The sequence below is a fragment of the Halichoeres trimaculatus genome, unplaced genomic scaffold (genome assembly GCF_033239565.1).
Source record: "Halichoeres trimaculatus isolate MK-OKI-2021-1 unplaced genomic scaffold, fHalTri1.1 fHalTri1_scaffold_16, whole genome shotgun sequence".
NCBI classification, from domain to species: domain Eukaryota; kingdom Metazoa; phylum Chordata; class Actinopteri; order Labriformes; family Labridae; genus Halichoeres; species Halichoeres trimaculatus.
The window spans coordinates 1,153,966-1,177,596 of NW_027437194.1; the positions used below are offsets into that span (position 1 = coordinate 1,153,966).

At 39.9% G+C, this 23,631-nt stretch overlaps 2 protein-coding genes across 3 annotated transcripts; one reads left to right on the plus strand and one right to left on the minus strand.

Annotated features, from left to right (window-relative positions):
- Positions 1 to 3,460: 3,460 nt before the first annotated feature.
- Positions 3,461 to 9,772, minus strand: cops4 (COP9 constitutive photomorphogenic homolog subunit 4 (Arabidopsis)). The gene is made up of 10 exons (XM_074690378.1): positions 9,638 to 9,772; positions 8,068 to 8,147; positions 7,828 to 7,979; positions 7,635 to 7,738; positions 7,389 to 7,542; positions 7,122 to 7,272; positions 6,774 to 6,944; positions 6,546 to 6,661; positions 4,268 to 4,352; positions 3,461 to 4,065 (listed from the first exon to the last, which is right to left on the minus strand). The coding sequence occupies exons 1-10, from the start codon at positions 9,709 to 9,711 to the stop codon at positions 3,932 to 3,934; spliced, it is 1,221 nt and encodes a 406-aa protein (XP_074546479.1). The 5' UTR covers positions 9,712 to 9,772; the 3' UTR covers positions 3,461 to 3,931.
- Positions 9,773 to 10,987: 1,215 nt separating this feature from the next.
- Positions 10,988 to 21,669, plus strand: lin54 (lin-54 DREAM MuvB core complex component). Of its 2 annotated transcripts, none has more exons than XM_074691118.1 (14): positions 10,988 to 11,101; positions 15,402 to 16,155; positions 16,339 to 16,450; positions 16,556 to 16,686; positions 18,699 to 18,848; positions 18,948 to 19,149; positions 19,232 to 19,305; positions 19,386 to 19,580; positions 19,662 to 19,753; positions 19,858 to 19,929; positions 20,020 to 20,122; positions 20,208 to 20,345; positions 20,434 to 20,636; positions 20,722 to 21,669. In XM_074691118.1, the coding sequence occupies exons 2-14, from the start codon at positions 15,421 to 15,423 to the stop codon at positions 20,921 to 20,923; spliced, it is 2,409 nt and encodes an 802-aa protein (XP_074547219.1). In that variant the 5' UTR covers positions 10,988 to 11,101; positions 15,402 to 15,420; the 3' UTR covers positions 20,924 to 21,669. The 2 variants fall into 2 exon arrangements, with proteins under 2 accessions (XP_074547219.1, XP_074547220.1); XM_074691119.1 differs by lacking the exon at positions 10,988 to 11,101 and adding an exon at positions 12,852 to 13,019.
- Positions 21,670 to 23,631: the final 1,962 nt, after the last annotated feature.

Consider the following 23,631-nt stretch of genomic DNA (forward strand, 5'->3'; position numbering starts at 1 on the left):
ACTTTGCAAAAATGTCCAAAATAATTTCCTAAAGTTTAAAAAAAAATTTTAACATTTAAAAAAATGTGCAAAAATTGTAAAAATATATAAATAAATAAATAAATAAATCCTATAGTTACGAAAATTCTGACATTTAAAAAATTGTTAAAAAATATCCCTAAAGTTACAAAAATTCTGACATTTAAAAAATTGTTTAAAAAAATCCCTTAAGTTTAAAAAATTTTGACATTTAAAAAATGTTCAAAACTTGTAAGAAAAAAATTCTCAAACTTACAAAAACTCTGACATTTGAAAAATTGTAAAAAAAAAAAATTAATATATATATATATCCTAAAGTTACAAAAATTCTGACTTTTAGAAAATGTGCAAAAATGGTAAAAAAAAAATGAAGTTACAAAAAATTAAACAATTTTAAAACTCTTTTAAATTAAAAAAAAATTATAATTAATTTGCGGTTTAAACATTTTTTGAAAATAAAAGTAATTGCATATATTTAAACCAAAATTTCTAAATTTTGCCATTCTTTTTATTTTAATATATTTGCAAAAATTAAAAAAGAAGTAATCCAATAACTTGGCAAAGTTTTAAAATTGTTTTTAAATTTACAAAAAAAAATCTATATTTTTTTAAAAGAAAAAAATTAAACTATTAATTTAAAAATTTGACATTGTAGAATTTTGCAAAAAAGAGATGTAGTTATCTTCCTAGGGCTGTAAAACTTGAGGTTAGCCACAGGTGCATGGAAAGTTGGTGGGCTGTTGATGTTGTAGGAGGTGAAGTAGAGCGGTGGCAGGCTTTATTGACAGATGGGATGAAGATTTAGTTCAACTAAATGTTAATGCAGGATTTTATTTAGTGTCAGTGTCTTTAATCATCAATACCCTCTGGAAGAAAAATAACTATTCTTTATTTCATTAATATTTTTTAAAGCTACAAGGAGCCACTGAAACAGAGTCAAAGAGCCTCAGGTTGAAGACGCTTGCTCTAATGTGACTTGCTTGACTTGTACTTGCTTGTTATTGTGCTGTTACTTATTTCCCTTTTTGTCACTACCTAGGTAGTGACTAATGAGGATCCAAATAAACAACAATAAGTAAGCTGTCCTGCAATCTGGACACCTCGTACTAAAGTCTTGATGCAGGACTGACTATCAAGTGCAAAATAAAGACAGAGAAGAAACTGAATATTCAGGAACTTGAACCTAAACCAGTGTTTCTCAATTCCGGTCCTGGGACCCCCTGCCCTTCATGTTTTAGATGTTACCTGAATCCAACACACCTGATTCAAATGATCAGCTCGTCATCAAGCTCTGCTGGAGCCTGGTAACGAGCCATTCATTTGAATCAGGTGTGCTGGAGTGGGGTAACATCTAAAACATGCAGGGCAGGGGGCCCCAGGACCAGGATTGAGAAACACTGACCTAAACCATGCTGAGGACTGTGATCATTCAGGGTTGAGAATTTTCTGTCCACAGACAGGATGGAGGGAAAATTCTGCTGTTAAACTTCCTCTTTTCAACGCCGCGTATGCTAATTCAGTTCTCCAACTGACCCCCAAATGTTCTGCTTTTCAATGGTTTGGTTCAAGTTTCATCACTAAATTTACTTGACCTGAGCTCCGGGAGCCTCTGCAGCATCAGCACAGCAGTGGTGGGAACCAACGGATTTACCATCCTGGTAACTGTGTTAGCTTAGCTTGATTTTATGCTTCAGCATGCATTCATGCAGCCAGGGGCGTAGCTACAATTAGGCAAACACAGGCAGTTGCCTGGGGCCCCAAGATTCCCAGGGGGCCCCCAAAGCATCTCTTAAAAACTGATTTATGAAGTTCTCTTCAACTGAAAGCATTTCTTTTTTCTAAATCTTACTTCACATGCTTCAAAATCCATCAAAGGCTTAATCTGTAATGATGGTTTTGGCTCCTCCCCCTCCCTTCTTATTCAATGGGCTATTCCATGTTACAACACATCTGAACATTTGATTCAGGAAGAAAGTGGTAAAAACACTTTTTCACATTTTTTTTCTTATTTTCAACCAAGTGTGAAATAAAACCAATGTTGCTCTGAGATCTGAGATAAACATATCAGACTTTTAGGATTTTAAGGACTTTATCTAGCCCAGGAAACAGGATCATTTTCTCTAAATCAAACTTTTGGAGTTGGTGATAAACATTATTGTACAAAATCTCTTTTTTGGAAACATAACTCACTGGACAGGGGGTCAAATAAAAATACATTCACTTTAAAATAATAGGACCAAAAAGTATGCTAACTGTAAATATCACCTCTTTCAGTAGATTTTTTTCCAGTTTGATGTTGTGCTTGATATTTACATATTTTTTCTTTACTAAATTATTTTTTCAATATTTACCTATTGTAATGTTTTTCACTTCATCCTTTCTTGTTTGTTCCTGTTACTCTGTAAATTCCCCACTGTGGGACAAATAAGCTTCAATGGACCATCAAAGATTTCAGATCCAGGACAAAGTGGACTAAATGATGGATTCACTTTTTTCTAAATCAAACTAAAGTACAGAACTTGAGGAAATGCATTTAGTTGTGTTAAGTTAGCATGTACAAGATTAGCTCTGTCTCATGCCTTGATTCTGGGAAAGAGACAGTGGACCCAGGGAAGGCCAGTCTAGCTCTGAGGAAGAGGAGTTACAAGGACATGGAGGGCCCCACTGACTGGGTTTGCCTTGGGCCCCCAAACCACTAAATACGCCCCTGCATGCAGCTAATACTTGAGAAAGTTTTTGTTTCAGCTCACAAAAACCAAAGCTGAAGATGAGCTAACCCTTTTGCCATGCGGTAAACACCAACAGGCCTAATAAAAATCAACAAAACAGGCTGAACACGCTAAATTTAGCAAATCACTAGTAAATTATACGTCCTTTGTGCACATATTGCTGTGTTTCCTAAATCTAAATACCGTCTGAGATCACTGTTATCCTGGTTTAGTCGCCACAGGGCTCTTGTGGCAACAAACGTAGAAACACGCTATTTTAAACAAAGTTATGCTTTGAAGCTTGGGCTGCATCTCCACCTAATGGCGGATGCTGCTTTACTACAACGCTTTACTACCAGGATGTAAACAAACACAGGCAACATCTTGCAGCGCAGCAGTTTTTGGATCTCTGCTTCAGTGGATATTGATGTTTAAACTGTTAATTTGCTTTTGACGAGCCACTTAAAATTCACCATAAATTCTGAGTTGACAGGAAACAAGGTGTCCTCGCACTCCCACATCATTAACCTTGATCTTTTCTTATCCTTTCACAATCGTTTTATGATTTCCTGGCAATTCATTATCTAACTCAAAGAAGAAGATCATAAGTATCCCTGCCTCTAGCTCTGACTTCCCGTTTAGCCTCTGGATCCAAAGACACGTCAGAGAAAAAGCACAAATTCAACATAAACTGGCTCGAAATGAAGAAATATTAAAGACTAAAGAGACACGACCAAGATACTGAAAACTTTATTTCAATTTTGAATTTAATTGGTTTTGTTTTGTAACTGTGGACTGGAAAGTTTACATGACACCATGAACAGATATTGCTGTGCCTCTATAAACCAGAATGTGCTGATCTGACAGGCGAACACAGACCAGCTCATTTGTTTCTGAGTTTACAGCACGTCAACGATTTGCATCATCAAATTTATAACATGCCAAGTAAATATTGTAAAGTCACACCTAAATGTTACATAACGCCCCTCCCCTGCTCGTATCTAAGGCGGACACAGGTCTGACACACTGGGAAACGTCTCCTGTGGGTGAAGTGCTAAAAGTGTTCTCCGAGATCCATCCAGTGATTGTGAAAACTGAAGCTTCCTCCTGGATGTTTCCGTGAGCGCTGACGTTTCTGACCAGGAAGACAACACAGAGGGAGAGGCTGAGGGAGTGGGGTGTTGGTTTCAGAGGGGTCTGGATGCTCACTGGGTCATCTGGGTTTCCATGGCCTGAGCGGCCCACTCCGGAGCCGCCTGACGGATCTTCTCTAACAGGTTGTTGACTTGGAAACACAGAGACTGGATTTGTTTGTCCCAGGTCGGAAGAGGCTCACGAGCTGCAAACAAGGGACGAAATGTTAAAGGCAGGGATTCATTTCTTTATTGATGAGGCATAGAGTATGGTCATCTTTTGTTTGTCTGTGCTGCCCTCTACTGGCTGCACACAGTTAGATCACTGACTTTAAACCCACTGAGTAACAAATCATAAAAAGACCATAAAAAAGAGGTGACATGTCCCTTTAAACCACTAAAACTCACTCTCAAAGTGTACTATGCCGTCTATCTGGTCGATGAAGCCATTCATGCGTCCTTCTGTGATCATCTGAGAAGCTATTTTTTCAGCCTGCAGAAAAACAGAGAAAGAAATGTGACAAAAACATTAGGCAGAAACATTCACACAGATTAAAAACGTAAAAGATGTTTTTGGTTTAAAAGATTTCATCACAGGGCTTAAAAAGGCCTTAGAAGGCAGGTATCTAACTCATTAATACTTCAGTCACAGCTTGTGAATTAGAAGACAAGCATCAGCTGTTTTAGTGGATCTGCTGTGAGGAACTGGGTCGTGACCACAATTAAAAAATAAAAACTTCTCACTGGAGGTTTTAAAGTGCACAGACTTTGTACCAGAAGCTCTAAAACAGCCTGTTGCTGTAATCTGAGCAGCCAGCGTGAGGAGGAATAAAACCGAGACACAAACAGTCTGAACAGACATGAAACTTTTGGTACATGAGCTGAGATGAGGGATTTGAGCATACACACATTTTTTGGTCATATATATGTTTGATAAATGAAGTGGAAGTAAGAAAAAAAGAGTATTATGTGGAGCTCTCTTTGTCTGTCGAGCGACCAGAAATGTGTTGTGTCATGTGACGCTGCGAGCAAGAAAACCTGCCAAACAGGAAACAAAAAAATCCTCCAGCTTATTAAGTTTTAATGGATGATGTAATGAATGAAACACTCGCACTTAGAAAAAATGAAGTTCACCTTGAGAGGAAAGATAAATACGTTCTACTCAATACTGCAGCCATTTATAGAACATTAGAATAAAAACAACTCCAAAAACTTATAGTTAAAGCAAATTAATTAACTAAAGAAAATTTCAGAGAACACACACACACACACACACACACACACACACACACACACACACACACACACACACACACACACACACACATGAAACACACACACACACAATTATTTTGGAGTGTATAAAGACATCTAGGTGTGTGAAGTTGAAGTATTAATAAACTTGCTTTGGATTAATACTGTTTTTTAAAATTATTGGATCTGTATTCAAAAAAGAAACAACCCAAAACAGAGGAAGAAAGAAAGAAAGAAAGAAAGAAAGAAAGAAAGAAAGAAAAAAGAGAAAGAACAATAGAAAAATGAAACAAGAAAGAAAGAAAGAAAGAAACAACCCAATACAGAGAAAGAAAGAAAGAAAGAAAGAAAGAAAGAAAGAAAGAAAGAAAGAAAGAAAGAAGGAAAGAAAGAAAGAAAGAAAGAAAGAAAGAAAGAAAGAAAGAAAGAAAGAAAGAAAGAAAGAAAGAAAGAAGGAAAAAAAGAAAGAAAAAAGAGAAAGACCAATAGAAAAATGAAACAAGAAAGAAAGAAAGAAAGAAACAACCCAATACAGAGAAAGAAAGAAAGAAAGAAAGAAAGAAAGAAAGAAAGAAAGAAAGAAAGAAAGAAAGAAGGAAAGAAAGAAAGAAAGAAAGGAAAAAAAGAAAGAAAAAAGAGAAAGAACAATAGAAAAATGAAACAAGAAAGAAAGAAAGAAAGAAGAAAAAAAGAAAGAAAAAGAAAGAAAAAAAAGAAAGAAAAAAGAAAGAAAGGAAAAAGAAAGATAAAAGAGAGAAAGAAAGAAAGATAGACAGAAAGAAAAAAGAAAAAGAGACAGAAAGAACAAAAGAAAAGGAGAAAGAAAGAAAAAGAAAGAAAGAAATAAAGAACAAAAAAAGAAAGAAATAAAAAAGAACAAAAGAAAAAAGAAAGAAATAAAAAGGAAAAAGAGAAAGAAAGAAAAAAGAAAGAAAAAAGAAAGAAAGAACGAACGACAAAAGAAGGAAAAAAGACAAAAAAGAAAGAAAAAAGAAAGAAAGAAAAAATGAGAGAAAACAGAAAAGAAAGAAAAAAGAAAGAAAAAGAATGAAAAAAGAAAAAGAAAGAAATAAAAAAGAGAGAAAGAAAGAATGAAAAAGAGAGAGAGAAAGAAAGGAAGAAAGAAAGAAAGGACAGCACAATTAAACAGGCTCTAATTGTTTCTCCTCACTGAAAAGAACTTTGACTCTAAAACCCAGGAACACACTGAGTTTACCTATAGGAAAAACATGACTTTTTAATTACATTTGTGCAGCTGAAAGAAACCAGAAAGAACTGAAAGGGCAGACTTTAGTACGATAATTAAATCATGGGAATGGTTCATCTAACCCACAGCCTCTCAGATAAACAGCTGGAGAACCTCCAGGAACTTAGCACTGTCTTACTGTTGAGGCAGCAATGATACACACACACACAGTCTGAACCGTCTCACCTTTGCTGGAGGGATTTCTAAAAGCGCTCCTAATTCTTCAAACGTGATGTTGTTGTAGAGTTTGCTGGCAGAGAGGAGGTTGTGTTCAATCACGGCTCTGTCCAGGATGCTGGAGCCTGTGAGGACAAACACAGCTTTATTAATATTAATACTCACACAGGTTTGAGCCGTTAATCTCCTGAGAACGTCTGTTTGTTTTTTCTCCATCTGGTGAGTATCAGGACTCACCGTCTGCTGTGGTGGCTTTCTGGTGAGGCATCAACATGGCAGCAAACTCCTGCAGCTGGTTTCCTCGAATGATTCGATCCAGGTACATCTTCTCCAGAATCCCGTAAGCAGCCAGCTGCTGACAGCGCTCGTCTTTGAAGAGAGTGGCCAACATACGGGAGCGCTGCTGGCCTAAAACATGGAGAAAACACTTCACTGAGTTTCTTCAGGATGCAAAAAGAAAACCTAATGGACTGGTTCTGGTCTTTGATCGCAAGATAAACGTAAAAGCATGAAATTCTTTTATTTCACATAGAGCTGAAACCAAACTCATAGATCACGCTTTCAGCAGGAAATCTTTGTATCTACCTGCGGAGGCGAGTATGGTGCAGTTCAACGCGTGCTTCAGAGCTTCCAGCCGTTCACTCTCGTGGACAATCGACTTATACGACAGCTCGTTGTATCTCTGTGCAGCTTCGATAAACTTCCTCCTGAAGTCTAAAACTCTGGCGTAGCAGACCTGAGAAAGAGAAAACATCATTTCCTGAGAAGTGTAAACTTTTCTGAATTGAGGCACTCATTTCAGGCGCTACGCTGACGTTGGGACAACTCTGAAATAAGACCACGTTCATGTACCTTATAGTGGATCTGCAGCTGTTCGTTAGAGGACTCATTCTGAAGTAATGAGGCTCTGTTGATGTAAGCTTCGGCCTGCACAGGATCATCATCCTCTAGGTAGAGCCGCGCAATTTTTAGGTATGTATCCAACTTATAGTCAACGTTATATTGCCTAAGAGAGGAGACAATGAGTTATTTTAAAACCTGGGTAATCATCTGAAATAGCAAATGTAAAGAAAGAAGGCCTGTCAGCAGCGTACTTACTTCTGTCCTGTCTCCAAAGGAATACCAACTAAAACTTGGGCAGCATTTCTCCAGTCTCCCTCTTTTTCATAAATGGTTGCTAAGTGCTGTCTGATTGAAGCTACCTGGAAACAGGTGAGCGCATATTGTCATGGTTACAGACAGATTCAAACCACACATCAAATCCAAACCATAGGTGAGTGTGAGAACACACCTGTTCCTCAAACGAGATGACCCTGGGCTGAATCTTCTCCAAGGTGAAGTGGTACACTGCTTTTGCTGTGGCGTCCGGCAGGTTGGGAAGGTGTGTGCAGAAGTCGGTGAGCAGTTGTCTGGAGATGACCAGGCTGACGTTTTCATTGACCACTGTAAAAGAAGGATAGGATGACTGCTTAATGTGCAGTTCAACTTCAACAAGGAAAAAAGCGGTCTAAAGAATGCAGGCACTACGTACTTGCTTCAACAAAGGCCTTCAAGGACTCCAGTTGGTCTGCATCTGTAAACTGTATGGCCTTGTCCAAAATTTGTCGATATCTGCAAAAACAGATAATCAGATCTGTAAGCAATAAAAATATAGAAAGCACACTGACCTATGGGCAACTTTGTTTAATGTCTAAAATGTTTTTATATCCACACCATCATGGATGCTTTGGTTTATGAACTGATGAACATAGATTTCTCTTTCTCTTTCTGGAGTGGAGGGCTTAGCAGACATACATTCAAAGTAAAATGTCAAATTTTGAAAAATATCCGCTCATTTAGGTCTTTTATTAACTGAAAATGACAACTGGTTTAGATATCTATAAGATGTCGCCTATTACTGTCTTTTACCATCTTTAATGTCTTTTATCGCTCTTATTTTGTTTTACTGTTTGTTTTTCTTTACCTTCTTTTACTCCTTTTTGTTAATTTATTAATACTATTATGTGCTATTAATTATGATTTTAACTTTTTATTGGTTCACCTTTTTAAACGCTTTCATAGATAATTTTTAGACCTTTTTAATTGCCTTAACGCTTGCTCGTGTTTATTACTGTATTTTATCATCGCCACTTATTTTTTATTATTTTGTAATTTTATCATCATTGTTCATTTCATCTTTTTATATTTTCTAACCTGATTTCTGCTTTCATCCCTTTTGTATTGCATTTCCTATTCTTGTTGATTTTATGTTTTTTTATGTTTGGTCCTCATGGTCTCTTTTTAGGCTGCATGGTTCTTGTATTGTCTGGGTTCCTATTAAGTACTATAAATTATGGAAAGGACCTTTCCACCTCATGTCTTTTTACATTGTCTCTCTCTGTTAGTCTTGATTTAAGCTGTGCTTTTTGTTTTTACTTTATTGTGCTCATTGTTTTGATTGTGTTTTATTAGTTTGTGCTGAATGTTTGTCAAAGCACTTTGCAAACTATGTTTTTAAAAGTGCTATACAAATAAAAAAATATTATCATTTATTATTATTATTGTAGAAACCGGAGTCTAAAAATATACGTGATACCTGTATGAATAACTGCAAACCCTTAATAATGTTAATAACTGCACATTTACAGCCATAGTATGTGGAGCTACAAGTAAACCAAGAAACAACTAGAACAACTACCCCATATAGGAGAAAAATAACACCCAAAAGATCATCTTAGGAGGAAATGAGACTTAGATTTAATTCTTATATACCTGTGTTGTTAACTGTGTATTAGCTTGGTATGATGCTAACTTATATGCTAAAGAGTAATAGTACAGTAAGTGAAAGCCTCGCCAAATTCACAACATTCAAATATGAATGAGTGATAATTTGTATAATAATATGTGATGATAATTACTCGGTTTGGAAAAAGAAACCTCACGTTATTCTAGCTGGGTTTATAGCTAACGTAGCCACCTAGCTATCTAACGTTAGCTTAGCATTCTGCTGTCAGTTATCTGTTAGCTCGCTCTCAGCTCCAGCAGCGGTCTCTATCTTTACTCTGAATCAAATACCGCCAATGTAAGAGCGTGTTGTGTGAGTGGAGATTGTTGTTACGTACTTGGCAGCGAGATCTTTGTGAGATCCACTTGAGTTCATCAGCTGTGAGAGCTCCTGCCGCACTTCGGTCGCCATTGTTGCTCCTCGGAGTGTCAACAACAGCGGCTTCCGGTGACAAGAAGGGCGCGAGACTACCGGTCAGTGAGAAGCAGCGCGTGGAGCTCCATCTGGGGTGAGACTGACTAATATTTCATCTAAATAGCAAAAGAAAGCATTCAAAAAAGTATTAAATTGTGCAAATTCCAACTTTTATCAGTCGAAGTCGTATGAAGTATTCCCAATATCATTACCTAAAGTTCCAATCCTTAACTTTTTCTCAAAAAAAAACAACCCTCAAATTTTAAGATCTAAATTCTTAAAATTTCCTGTTGCACCTAAAGTGAAAGAGATTCAATTCAACACTCTCAGTGGTATTCATCCTTCTGCGGATTTTCTAAGTCAACACTTTGGCTTTGAAACAAATAATTGTTCCTTTTGTACTGACCATATTGAAACTACAGAACATGTATTTTTTAAATGCGTGTAATTAACATCACTGGTTGTCAAAAAATGTACCAACTCCTCATTTTAAATGTGAAAATATTTTGTACGGCTTCATAATTAAGAACTCCTTGCATGATCTATCAATTAATACCATTATAATCTTAGGGAAGTTCTTTATTCATAAAAACAGATTTCTGAAATGTAGACCAAACTTTAATGTATTTCACAAAAATCTGTGTTCTTTTTTTTTCTCATCTCTGAAACATGAAAAAAGGGACTGATATGAAGCTCCCTGTTTATTTTGAGAAATGGGAGATAGCTGTGCACATGTATTACAAGAGGCTGGAGGAAAGGACAGAAGACACCAAAATTAGTAGAAACAAAAAACTCTGTACAGTTTAACACGCAGATAAATTTAAAAAGCAAAATATAAGTACTAGACTTCTATCAGTTATTTTTTTAAAATTGAAGCAACATACTTGCTTATTACCTTAATTACTTTCCATAAATTTACATTAGTTCTTAAAAATCAGATTTTACTTTGAAATGAAACTACTTTTTTTTTTTTGTTCTTAGCAAATTCTTGTCAATAAAAGCTGAATAATTTTGAACATGATTTCATGTATTGAGCATCTGAAGGGGAAACATACAGGGAGGTGATTGCTGTGTAAACGAGGTGAGTAAGGCTTCTCAAACTCTTTAACTTCCGGAAGTGTTTTTAATATTTAAACCCCACTGATTTTTATTTTTATTTTTTATCATTATTCATTATTTTAATAAAATAATTTCATCCAAGCTACAGAGTTGACTGAAGTAAAGGTGCGCGCGCCTTTAAGAGCTACGCAGTGATGACGTAGAACACAGAGGGCGTGGTCGACTTGTGAAATGTCAGGGAGGAATGGCGCTCGGCGCGGTATTTTGAACAATCGTCTTTTCCTTTCCTCGGATTATCTGGAAACGTTGTCCAGTGTGTAAACCTCAGGTAAGGGCGACTACACGCTGGTTGATTCTATGATTCACATCAGTTTGTTTAAAAGAAAGCCTCAAAGTAAATAATGTGTTGAATGTTCAGGTTTAATGTTGTGCTAGCTAGCCTGGGTTAGCGAGCTCAGCAAGTTTGCTAGTACAGTTGTCCTGATGATGATGAGGATGATGATGATGATAACAATGGGTAAGGTTAGATTCGGGTGAAGATTTTAGAGGTCGAGATCCCTCTAGGTTTGAGAGTTTGTGTTTAGAGATTAGATAAAAGTTGTACTAAAAGACACTAACGTATAGGGAAATGTACTGAACTGCTAAGTGAAGTTATAACGTCCGCAAAGTCCAAACGTTTCATTCTACAAACAGAGATCGTTTTGTTTATTGCAGGAGATTTACAATTTCTGCAGTCACTTCCTATTTTATGTCAGAATGAAGAAATCTAACCTTTTCACATTAGCTTCAAACATCGTCCTGAGTTTGGATGTCTGCTCGCCTTGAATATGGCTTTTTCATGCATCTGGACTGTTCATAATTAGACAATATTATGCTTAGGCCAAGCTAAACACTGGCGAATGATGCGTTTACGTTCACATTTAAAGCTCGGCGTTTCTAGGTTTGATAGATGCTGATTTAGGGATGCTGATGACCCTGAAAGAACGAAATAACTTTTAGTTAAGTATTTTCTTTGATACTATTTAGCATCTTACATGGCACCAATTACAGAGTGAATATCTAGTTATACACAAGCTTAATGCATGACAGCCAGCTGACTGCAGAATGTCTTTATTGCAGAATTCTCAAATTTAGCAAAATAACTTGTCTCATTTTTAGTCAAATTTATGTATTTTTTTTTTATTTTTCAGGGACCAATTCATGGAAATTTGTTTCCAAAGTAAATAAAGTGGGTTTCAAATGTGTCTAGCAATTGCTGATTTGCAACCCCTGTCCTGGTTGGGCTTGCAAACCAGATACCACATCCATAAGAACATTAGATAGGATCAGTGTATGAAATAAAATGTAGGAATTTAACAAATATGGAGACCAGTTGACATGGAGAAGAAGGATTTGACATGTCATCACACAGTATAAAATACTGATCTGACAGGCACAACTGTGTACTGTACTCACTGTACTTGTAAGTAAGTAGATTACTATAGTCCTTATTGACATAAAGGTTTCTCATCATTATTTCCAACAAGACCTGGTTGAAATAACGAAAGAAGGAGAAAGCCTCATGCCAGGAGTGGGTAGGACAGGTGTGACGTTGTAAAGGAGGAGACCTGCAGCTGTCAAAAAGTCCTGTAAAGAAATTGTAATAACAAACTGAGGCTTTGCTGGGTTAAACTAGCTCTCCAACAAGCTACACAGCAGCTGTGTACTAAGAGTGAGATGCCCAGCTGCATGGGGGGCGGGAGACTGATTAGTCATTAAACAGAATATGAGGATGATAAAATGTGTTGAATCGCTTGAAACGGGTTTAAAATTCTACATTATGACCCAGAAATAATTTAAACCAAGCAATGAAAATGAACTTGAGTTTTTTGCAGTATGATTATTCTAGTTAATGAATAAGCGTTACGTTGGATCGTATAAATTACTTTTGCAATTTATTTCATTCAAACAGCTTTAACACAGTAGTTTCCCCCAATGGGAGATGGATAAAATAGTCTGTTATGATCCCTAATATCATATTTTAAGCTTTATTTTCGTTTTAGATGTCCCATATCTCCGTTTGTAATGAAGCTGTTTAAATAAAGTTTGAAAAGAAAAAAGTGACAGGAGGAATTACTGAAAGCTAGCATTGTTTACGTTGTCAGAGTGCGCTAAAAGAGTTTATTTCTTACAAGAAGCACTCACTAACCAGCAGGTATTAAACTCAGCTGTGTGTTTTCTGCATTTTTCGTGGTGGTTTAATGCCGGTAAGTGTTTTAACTCTACGTTTGTTTTATTAAACGCATCCCTCATTCTTCGAGGCTAAGTGTTAGCCGCGGAGCTAACAGAGTTGATGACGAGGTAAAAATGGCGGATCTTTCGAAATCTAACCCCGGCCTGAAATAGAATCACAGCCTGCAAACAGCTCTCTGCTGTTTCCCAGCTTCAACCTCAACCAGGACTTCTTAAAAAAGGCAGGTTTTATTAAAAAGTGTTCAGATCTGTCTGTGGGGATCGCTGCATTCAGAGGCAGGCTGAGCAGTTAGCAGTGCATGCGTGTGTGAGTGTGTGTGTGAGTGATTGTGTGTGTTTCAGAGTGTTTTAGAGGATCCGTGTTGAACAGCAGGACAAAATGAGCCTGAGATGATCGATGAGGCCTAACGAAACTAGCACCAGCTGTCAGGATGAGTAAACGTGACTCATAGTAACACCTTACGTTGTTGAAAGCTCACGTGACCTCTTCAAAACTCATCTACCCGGGCTTTAAATGCTTTGTTGCTGCAATTAAGCACAGCCTAAATTAAGTATTTGATTAATGCGCATGTGCCAGGTAGTCAGTGGTTTGTCTGGCAACAAATTAAGAGTGTAAAGGTTGGATATAAAACTACACATGGAAACACCACAGACTACAGACACGTTTACAGCAGAGGGATGAGAAGGAGAGACCTTTTGCACCATATCCATATTCCTTATTGTATTTATCAGATTTTTTTTTCTTTATCTTATCTATTTGTATAATTTATTGCACAGCGTTCAATGAAGATAGAAGCATTTCATGTTACAGCGAAACACATTTCCTTTCTATTCACATCACACACCCTCCACAACCCTACCTTAAAAAACAAAAACAGTGTCTTGTCGTTTCCCAACATCTACTGATTCATTTATGAATATTTTTGGTTAAACTTTTTCTTACTTGTGACGTTTTAAACTGTTTTCATTAAAGCTGTACATTTTTACTTTGCCAACATACAACATAATTTCCCTGTTTTGCACTTTTTGGATGTTTTTTTTTTTTTTTCAAATTAAAATTAAAAAGCCAAGCGAACAAGTGGCCCCTCTCTAACATCATCTTCAAAGACATGGTCGCAACTTAACTGACAATAGTTTCATTAAGGAGTAACAACAAAACAATAATGATAATAATAATCAATAAATACTAATAATATTAAATTAAAGTGTGCAGAATAAACTTAAGTACAGTGTAGATCTCATTAAGTAACGCCGCTACGAAGACGGTAGAGTTGTTACCCCCGACAATCCTGATGTTATGACGGCGAGATCTCGCCTCCAGATCCTCGCAACTCCGCGTCCGTTGCTGCTCTATCAGCGGTTAACTGCGTTTTTACTGCCTGCAAATAATTTAATTGCGATTTATTTAGACCAATATTGCGGTTGCGGTTAAGCATACCATTTTTAGGGGGGATGTTTATCTTCTGCGTTGTTCACTCAACACAAGTTTAAAGTAATTTTATAGTACGACTAACCAACAAAAGATACTGTTAGCATCTAAACAAGTATTTTTTTGCATTGCTTAATTAAAAAAGAAAAAGGAAAACTGTGAAATTTTACTGACTGTCAGTAAGAGTAACAAACCATACAGAAAAAAGTGACGAAGGGGTATGGCTCTACGATCTTCTGGATGGATCTTTGTAGCTCACAGGAGTTTTTTTGGCCAGAAAAAAACCCTGAATTTTGGCTTTTTCTGGTTTTAAAGGAGAACAAGTAAAAGTTACTATATTCCCTCCAGGTCTGTGGACATAAAACTTTTTTTTTCTTTAATTGCAGTTTTGCGATTTGAAAATTGCATTGTATCACATTGCGCTGTCGGTTTAAAATCGATTAATTGTTCAGCCCTAGATTTGATTGTAGATAAGTTTTCACCAAAAGCAGCACGTACTTCGGTTTTTAAAATGTCCGCTATTTCCTTATGCATCTCGGTAAGGAGCTCAAGTTTCAGGACGGAGGTGTCAACAGGTGCCTGAGGCGGGGTAGAGGTGCTCTCTGAGCGGGGAGTGATGCTACCTGGGGACAAGGCCGGAGTACGGTTTGAGTAGTCTGACGTCCACCTCTGCTTCTGCTCACCATTTTTGAGCCAAACTGGGAGATAAAGCTCAACCGGAAGTCCTTTTTGGATGTTTTTAAGCAGTTTTTATAAAGTATTTTTATTTTTTAAAGGAGGGAGTAAGCCCTGCAGCTCAGTCATAGCTTTCAGGGTGAAGATAGTTAATACACAATCAGAATTTAGCTCGTAAAGTGATGTTTGAATCTAGCACAGGAGTGCATGTCACTCTTACATGTGAACTGAAGTGTTAATGTTTGAATCTGGTGATTAAACTGATCATTTGTTGTGTTTTGGGGATGTTAAGGCAGCTGAGACTTTGCATCATGGACGTGGTGTCGCCGGAGCTCAACAGCCTCCTTCCTGATGAGATCATGGACACTGAGGCCATCGAGGAGATCCCTCAGTCCCAGCCTGACGCCACCACGGCTAAAGCGGCGCCCAGTGATGACACATCAGTCCCGATGGAGACGGACACACATGTAGCTTCAGAAAGTCTTTCTGCTCCAGCTGAACAGGCTCTCACCACCTCCATCACCACAGACTCTACTCTGAGCATCAGCTCCGGCGCTCAGCTCCCTGTCTCCATGTCCTGCACATCCTCTCCCCTCCTGACTCTCAAACCAGCCATGGCTACATCCACAGCCACCACGAAAACCACAGACAGCGTGACAGGAACCAGCGTGACCACGAGTGGATTACAAAAACTCACAGCACCGTTCACCATCTCCGCTGCAAACCACCAGATCATCCTCAACAAGGTGGCGTCGGCTCAGGCCTCAGAGGCAGCGAAGGCAGCAGGCACGCAGCCTCAGATCATCAAACAGGAGGGACAGAAACTTTTGGTCACAGCCATCGGGAAGTCGGGGCAGCCTATACTGCTGCAGTTACCGCACACGGGGGCCAAACCGGGGGTTTCACAAGCTGCAGGAGACGTCAAATCTGCAGCGCCGCAGTTTAAAGTGGTGACGATCGGTGGGAGGTCGGAGCTGAAGCCGGTGGTGGGGACGACGGGCAACCAGCTGACCACGCTACAGGCCCAGCAGCTGAAGACCGTGCAGGTAACATCAGCTTTTGTTTTGGATAAACAATCTACTCTGTCACTTTGATCTCAATAAGGAAATGTGATTGAGGTGAATTTGTTTTCCTGGAGGGAGTACAGGTTTTAAAAAAGAAATCTGGATAAACACACAGAGATAAACATCAAGCAGAAACAGAATAAAGTAAAGCTGTTATCTCCTCAGATTGCCAAGAAAACCCCGACGTCCTCGGCTGCATCGATCAAGTACATCATCACAAAAACCGTCAACAGCAAAGGTCTGAGTCCTCAGACGTCAGTGTCTCCTGTCATCGCAGGTAACCTCACTCGTACTGCTCTCACCGTGACGTTACTGCTTATTAAAACTGTTAAAAAGGACGCACTGAGTCTGAAGTTAAAATCCCGATGACTCTTTCTTTCAGGTCGGGTCCTGACGCAGACGTCTCCGGTGATGCCCGCCAGGACCATCACGCTCTCTGAGACCCACAACGCCAGCATACAGAGCATCGCCGGCAAAAAGATCGCCATTTCACCCCTCAAGACCCCGAGCAAGGTTAGGCCTGAGACGCACTGCGTCTTTACCGAAGAGGGGACCGTTGTCTCCTTTTTCCTGTTTGTTCCCAGTCTTGTTTTCCTCGTTTTTAGTGATGATTACGAGCTTTCAGGATGAGAATGGTTGGAGGTTGGTTTAAGTCTGTGTTTGGCCAAATGAAGTAAAAAAAAAACAGGATTTCTGCGACTTCATCTTGGCTTGTTTGGATGTTACGCTCTGCTGAATGAAAAAAAAAAAATGAAAAAGATGACAGCAGGTGTTGAATGTTTCCTCGCCCAATTCAATATCGATTCAGCAAATCCTCTGAATCGATTCATCTCCTGGAAAATGGGGGAGTGTGCGTGTTATTCCCGTTGTGTGGACGACGGCCACAAGAGACCAAACAACAAAAAAATGGCAGCCAAAGCAGCAGCAGCAGCAGCATAAAGCCAGATCCTTCAGCTTTAAAGTCTGACGTTTGGGTTTTTTGTTGCTCCAAAAGGTGAGGTGACATACCACATATGTTCACATGGGGCATGAAAATCAATAATTGAAGCATTTAAATCAATCAGTGAGGTTCTTAGCAATACCCAGCCCTATTAACTACAAAAAGCCTCTCAGGCCAGACTTTTTTTTTTTTTTTTTTGTTTCTAAATTTTTGATTTTCCTGAGCGCCTCTCCTCGCCTTTAAATGCCCTGCAGCCGAGGCGCAGCGTCTGATTGGTCTGACTGATCTCCAGCACCGCGGAAACAGTGCTGGTAGCGGAGACGGTCAGAGCCGCTGTCCCTGCAGCAGGAGAATGGACAGCGGGGCACATCGGAGGACACGAAGCGCGTCACCGTGTGGGCCAGCTCCCGGGACAGATTTAATCTGTTCCTTTGTCATTAATAGGAGTAAAAAACGAAGAGACAGTTACACAGCTGGCTTATCCATTCAGAATACTTTTGATCCACCTGCACTCCTGGTTTGTCATCGCCAAGCAGAGCCTTTGGTGATATACTGTATTCTCTCCCAGTGTCTCCACCTCATCCTCCTTACAATAATGTACTCCATCTTTTTAGATCAGGTTAAAAATAAAGACTAAAACGTCTTTTCTCTCCCTCTTTTCTTTGAATTAAATGAAATGAGATAACCAGATATATACTCAGTATCAGATGTTAAGGCTGTTTATTGTTTAATTGTAAGATGTGCATCAAACTTCCAGCTGCCGTCAGGTTAACTTTCCATTATGACAAACGGCTTTAATCTGACATCAGATGTGACGGGACATTTAATATAGATATAAATGTATATGCTGGTTCAGACAGTTACATTAAATAGTGGCTGCTGTGATTGTTTACTGCATAAAATGTGCCTGACACTCTGGAAACCTGCCTCTGAGGCTTTGATGACATGTGTGCACATGTGCCCCTGGCACCAAATTACAGCTGCAGATCGTGCGCTCCGCCTTGCGCCGAGGATAGACCAGGTTGGAGCTGGAACTGCGCCAACATGAATCTGCTGACACCTCCCCCTGGCGCGCAGTCACACCCATCTCTGCGCAGACGGTCTACCAAATTGTCAAACTGGCAGCGCACGGTGGTGCGCCGCACAAAATTAACACTGCACAGGGTGCACCAGGCTTGCACCCCTGCACTGCGCCACGAAATTAGAGCCCATGATCTTTCCCACCTCTGTTTCCTTTGTTCTGTGTGTTGTTATTGTGTCCTTTAAGTTAAAAAAAGGAAAAATAATGTGACGTTTAATACAAACAAAAATGTGAAGTTTAGAAGCGTTTAAGTGTTTTTCCATAAAAGGTTAATTTTAAAAAATGAAATGACACAACATGAGTTACATAAAACATATTCTAAAAGCACTTTAAAACTTTTTTTAAAATTAATTGCAGCCTTTTGATAGTTGCATTCTGTAACATTGCGATGTTGGTGTAAATTTGACTAATTGTTCAGCCCTAAAAGCGTCACACACCCAGTTAATCTGGTGTCTGACGGGGTCAGAATGTGAACTAATCTCTCTTCATCTTCGTCTCTCTCAGGTGACCGTTGTGTCTGTGGCGTCTCCGACCTCCAACGCCTCCCAGAAGTCTGTGGCTCTTCCTGTAAACGTAGCGCTCGGCCAGCAGATCCTCGCAGTCCAACAGTCGGCGTCTCCGGTGAAAGTGGCCACCAGTCAGACCACGACACAGGTACATCATGAAACCGATTGTGCCTGGTTTTTATTTTGTGGACTCAACAGAAACCACCTGACCTGAATCTCTTCTCCGTGTCGTACCTGAACGATCCAGGGCATTAAACCCGTGCAGTCTGTGGCGGTGGGAGGAGTCAGCGGCTCCCAGTTTAAGACCATCATCCCTCTGGCCACCCAGCCCAACGTGCAGCAGATCCAGGTGCCGGGTAGCAGGTTCCACTACGTCCGCCTCGTCACCGCCACCACGGCGAGCAGCACAGTACAGCCCAGCGGGCCCAGCACCAGCTCCATACAGACAGGTAAACACACCTGTCAGAGACTTATCCTCCGTTTGTGATGTGATCGCTCTTCTGTGGAGACTCACGAGGCTTCCTGTTGCAGCTAAACCCATGGTGGTGAGCACGGGAGCCGTCAGGATGTCCGTCCCCATCGTCCCCGCACAGACCATCAAACAGGTAACCCCTCACCCCCTCGCTGCGTCTGTCTCCGTTAGAGCTCTGTGCGAGTCTTTGTTACGAACCGTTTCCTCCTGCAGGTCGCCCCCAAGCCCCTGACGTCGGCGGCAGTCGTCACCACCACTCAGACCCAGCAGCGGCTCATCATGCCGGCCACGCCTCTGCCTCAGATCCAGCCCAACTTCGCCAACCTGCCTCCAGGCACCGTCCTGGCTCCGGCTCCAGGAGGCGGGAACATGGGCTACGCAGTCGTGCCAGCACAATACGTCACGCAAGTGAGTAGATTTTATTTTTATCAGCTCGTACTTTAAAGAAGTTTTTATGGAGCATTTATGATTTTTTTATTCAATCTGCAGATCCAGCAGTCTCCGTTCGTGACCCTCGCCAGCAGCTCTGGTTTCGCTGCAGGTACCGGAGTTCAGACTCAGGCCAAGCTGCCGCTCAATGGGTAAGAAAAACGGAGAGGGCGTGGGATCATAAAAACATGCACAAGACAAATAAAAAACTGAGGAATAATGTTTTAAATTTGATGTTTTTTCCTTTCGATTTCAGTTTGTCATCAGCAGAAACAACTTCACGACCGAGGAAACCGTGTAACTGCACCAAGTCTCAATGTCTCAAACTGTGAGTTCACGTTCAGGTGTTTCATGTTTAAAGTTTTATGTTTGGGATTCCTGAGGATTCAGATGTGTAACAGGCTGTTTCCTCCCTCAGATACTGCGACTGTTTTGCGAACGGAGAGTTTTGTAATAACTGTAACTGTAATAACTGCTTCAACAACCTGGAGCACGAGACGGAGCGACTCAAAGCGATAAAAGTAAGCAGGATGTTTGACTGATGAATCTAACTCAGCTGCTCTCTGCTGAACGTGAATCAACGTGGAAGTGTTTGTTTGGTTTCAGACGTGTCTGGATCGAAACCCAGAGGCCTTCAAACCGAAAATCGGTAAAGGTAAGGAGGGAGAGTCGGACCGAAGACACAGCAAAGGCTGCAACTGCAAACGCTCAGGCTGCCTGAAGAATTACTGCGAGTGCTACGAGGTGGGGCTCCTCTCTGCTTTGTTTTTAAGGCTCAGTTTCCTCAGGACGATTATTTACGTCTCTTTATCTTCTTCTTCTGACCCGACAGGCGAAGATCATGTGCTCGTCCATCTGTAAGTGCATCGGCTGTAAGAACTTTGAGGAGAGTCCGGAGAGGAAGACTCTGATGCATCTCGCAGACGCAGCAGAAGTGAGAGTCCAGCAGCAGACGGCGGCTAAGACCAAACTGTCCTCGCAGATCTCAGACCTGCTCATGAGGACGACGCCGGTGATTTCCAGTGGAGGCGGGAGGTACAGCAACACTCTTCATCTGCTGCGATGTCATGAAGGATTTCCTGTTTCCTCTCTCACAGATCTTCCTTTTCTCCCGTTGCAGGTTGCCGTACACCTTTGTCACGAAGGAGGTGCTGGAAGCGACGTGCGAGTGTCTCATCGAGCAGGCCAAAAAAGCCGAACAGACTCATCAGCCTCAGGTGGAGGCCGAGCGGATGATCCTGGAGGAGTACGGACACTGCCTCATGAGGATCATCAGCTCTGCGGGGAAAGCCAAAGCAGACTGCGCCTCCATAAACTGTTAGGCCCAGCTCTCTGGCTCCTCCCCCTCCAAACTTTGACCCTGTGTGGGCTGTGGGGGCTGAGGGACGGATCACTCTGCTCTCTTTGCTCAGACCTCCTTGGTTTCCTCCCTGCAGGGAGCAGGTTGTGTCCCTCGTCAAAGGCGGGACAGACTGACAGTAGATCGTCTGCCTCTGACAGCTGGCGTAACAAACGTGGAGCAGCTGTTCCCACCGTGGGTCTGCGTGAAGGACAAACGGACAGAGAAAACGGACTCTGAGGGACCTTCAAAGCCTCTGTTCACCTGGATTTAAAGGACAGAGAAAAAGTGAACAGGGATTAAACATTTCTTTCTTTCATTTCTCCTCCTTCAGTTCTTCCATTTCTCCTCTGTTTCTTTTACTCTTTCCTTCATTTGAGGATTTTAAAAATGAACTTGTCATTTTTTAATGTAATCGATATATTTGTGCTGACAGTAGACAAACAGAACACGTTATCTTTTGATATTTATTTTGACAAGTATTTGTAATCATTGTGGGCGCTGATATTGTTATATTGGCTTCTAGTGCTGCAGATTGTTTATTAATTATTAATTAACCGAGCCTAGGCTTCATTGATCAAATGAGAATGAGTAGGAGCGATCTTTAGGTTTTGTCCTAAAATGAATTTGTAATTTGAACACGTTTAATTCGTTATGCACACACAGCACTGCTGTCCTCTGGTGCTGGTCCTGGCTATTACTCACATGCTTCCTGTACATTAAAAACATGAATGGAAAATGTTTCAGACTGCTTTGATAACCCTGAAAGACGGTAACAAGAAACACACAAACTACTTTTATTAGTGAGATTTCGTAGCAGGAATCACAGATAGCGCTTAGAGGATGCAGGTCAGGTTCATAATTTATAGATAATGTCAGGATATTTTTTTTTTAATCCACTGATCTGAGGTTTGGTCGTGGGGGCAGCTGTCCCAACTAGCTGACACAGACATGGGTACACCTTAACATTTCAGTTACTAATCTACAAAGAGATTGGCAGATGAAGCATTTTATATAAACAAATCAGAGATAATCAGAGTTAGAGCTACAGGAAAACAACGGACAGGTCAAAGTAAAAGTACATTATTTTAAGAATAAAACAACTTGAGCTCAACTAAACTCTTTAGGGAAAAAATAAGAAATATTTTTGATAAAAATGCACTGGAAATGGAAAAATTGCAGGTGAAAATAGTCAAAGACATGAAACAATCCTAAAAATAAAAAAATAACAATTGAGATCCTGATCCTGCCATTAAAAAAAAAATTGTATTTTCCCCATATCGCCCCCTCATGGAGAACATTTTCCTGGTGCAGGAAAAAATAAGAAGTATTTTGATTTAAAAAAAAGCATTGGAAATGGAATAATTGCAGGTGAAAATAGTCAAATACATGAAACAATCCTAAAAATAAAAAATAACAATCCTGATCCTGCCATAAAAAATCACATTTTCCCCATATCGCCCCCTAATGGAGAACATTTTCCGCAAGAAGAAGCAGCGTCTATTAAAAGAGAACGGTCACATGAATTGTCTTCAAACTGGTTTTAGGTGTGTTTGTTTTGTTGGCGTGGGGAGAAATACATTTTTTAATTGATTTTTGTGAAATACCCTGCCTCTTCTGACGTCTTAGTTAATGCACATTCAGCCTGTACGGTAGGTGGTGCACATAGCAAGTTTAAACCGTAGAAGAAGAAATCCAGCACTTGGGCGGAAGCAAGCGTTGCATGCTGGTGGTTGCATGTGTGGTTGTATGCTGAAGCTCATGAAGAGCTGTGGGATTAAATGATAAACAGATATTTTTTAAAGGTTAAATCTGATGTTATTTTGGTTTGTTTGGGTAAATTGGTAAATGGGAATAAGTTGGAATGAGATTTCATTCAGCACCATTGTTTGGGAAACCACCTCTCTATCTTTATCAGGAATTAGGTGAGTAAATTTATATTAAGTCCGTTTAAAGTCACATTTTAATCATAATGTGTCGTTAAATCAAATCCAGTGCAGCGTTTTGGTTTGACGTTTTGTAGCTGCCTCGTTCGGAGCACGTGGCCACGAAAAGTCCGCGTGCTCAATAGCTCAACCTGATCGTCCAACCAAACTCCACTCAGAAAATGAAGAAATTTGGTTAAAACTCAACTGCTGACCATTTCTTAAGATTATACAACATAACTTGTACTTTTTATGTAGCATAAGAAGCAACTCTTCAATTCGGTTGTAAATTTGTGCCAAAAATCTGCCTACACATTTAAAAATGGCTCATGGTAGCACGACTGCACAATTCAATCCACTAAAAGTTTAATAACATTATATAACTGTTTTTAAAGGTCAACTGAAGAAAACTGTTCACTGGGTCCAATGTGGAGTTTACATGCATGTGAGTACTTCACTCTTCACTTATTAACAATGAAAATAGTAGCCATCCCAATGATTATACCAATCACTACCCATCTGACCCATTCACAAGTCTGGGGGAGATTATTCATGAAAGTTGAATGAGGGTTTTGGCATTTCTTTGTATTCACACAAAAATACCTTTTGTTGCTGTGAGTTTAAGTAACCATATCAATCTGAATCTGTTTTTCCTTCAGGGTTGCTGAAGTTTCACACGACTACATCTACAAGAATGTCTCAACAGCTATAGCTTCTGGTTTGTTTTTAATCTTGTTTAAAGTCAGTGCAACCTAATAAATATCAA

Coding starts and splice junctions, on each gene's coding strand:
- cops4 (XM_074690378.1), bottom strand. CDS start 9,711: ATGGCGACCGAAGTGCGGCAGGAGCTCTCACAGCTGATGAACTCAAGT. Junction 7,739..7,827: donor TCATCTCGTTTGAGGAACAG/GTGTGTTCTCAC, acceptor ACCTGTTTCCAG/GTAGCTTCAATCAGACAGCA. Junction 4,353..6,545: donor TAGAAATCCCTCCAGCAAAG/GTGAGACGGTTC, acceptor GTTTTTCTGCAG/GCTGAAAAAATAGCTTCTCA.
- lin54 (XM_074691118.1), top strand. CDS start 15,421: ATGGACGTGGTGTCGCCGGAGCTCAACAGCCTCCTTCCTGATGAGATC. Junction 16,687..18,698: donor CCCTCAAGACCCCGAGCAAG/GTTAGGCCTGAG, acceptor CGTCTCTCTCAG/GTGACCGTTGTGTCTGTGGC. Junction 19,150..19,231: donor CACCAGCTCCATACAGACAG/GTAAACACACCT, acceptor TTCCTGTTGCAG/CTAAACCCATGGTGGTGAGC.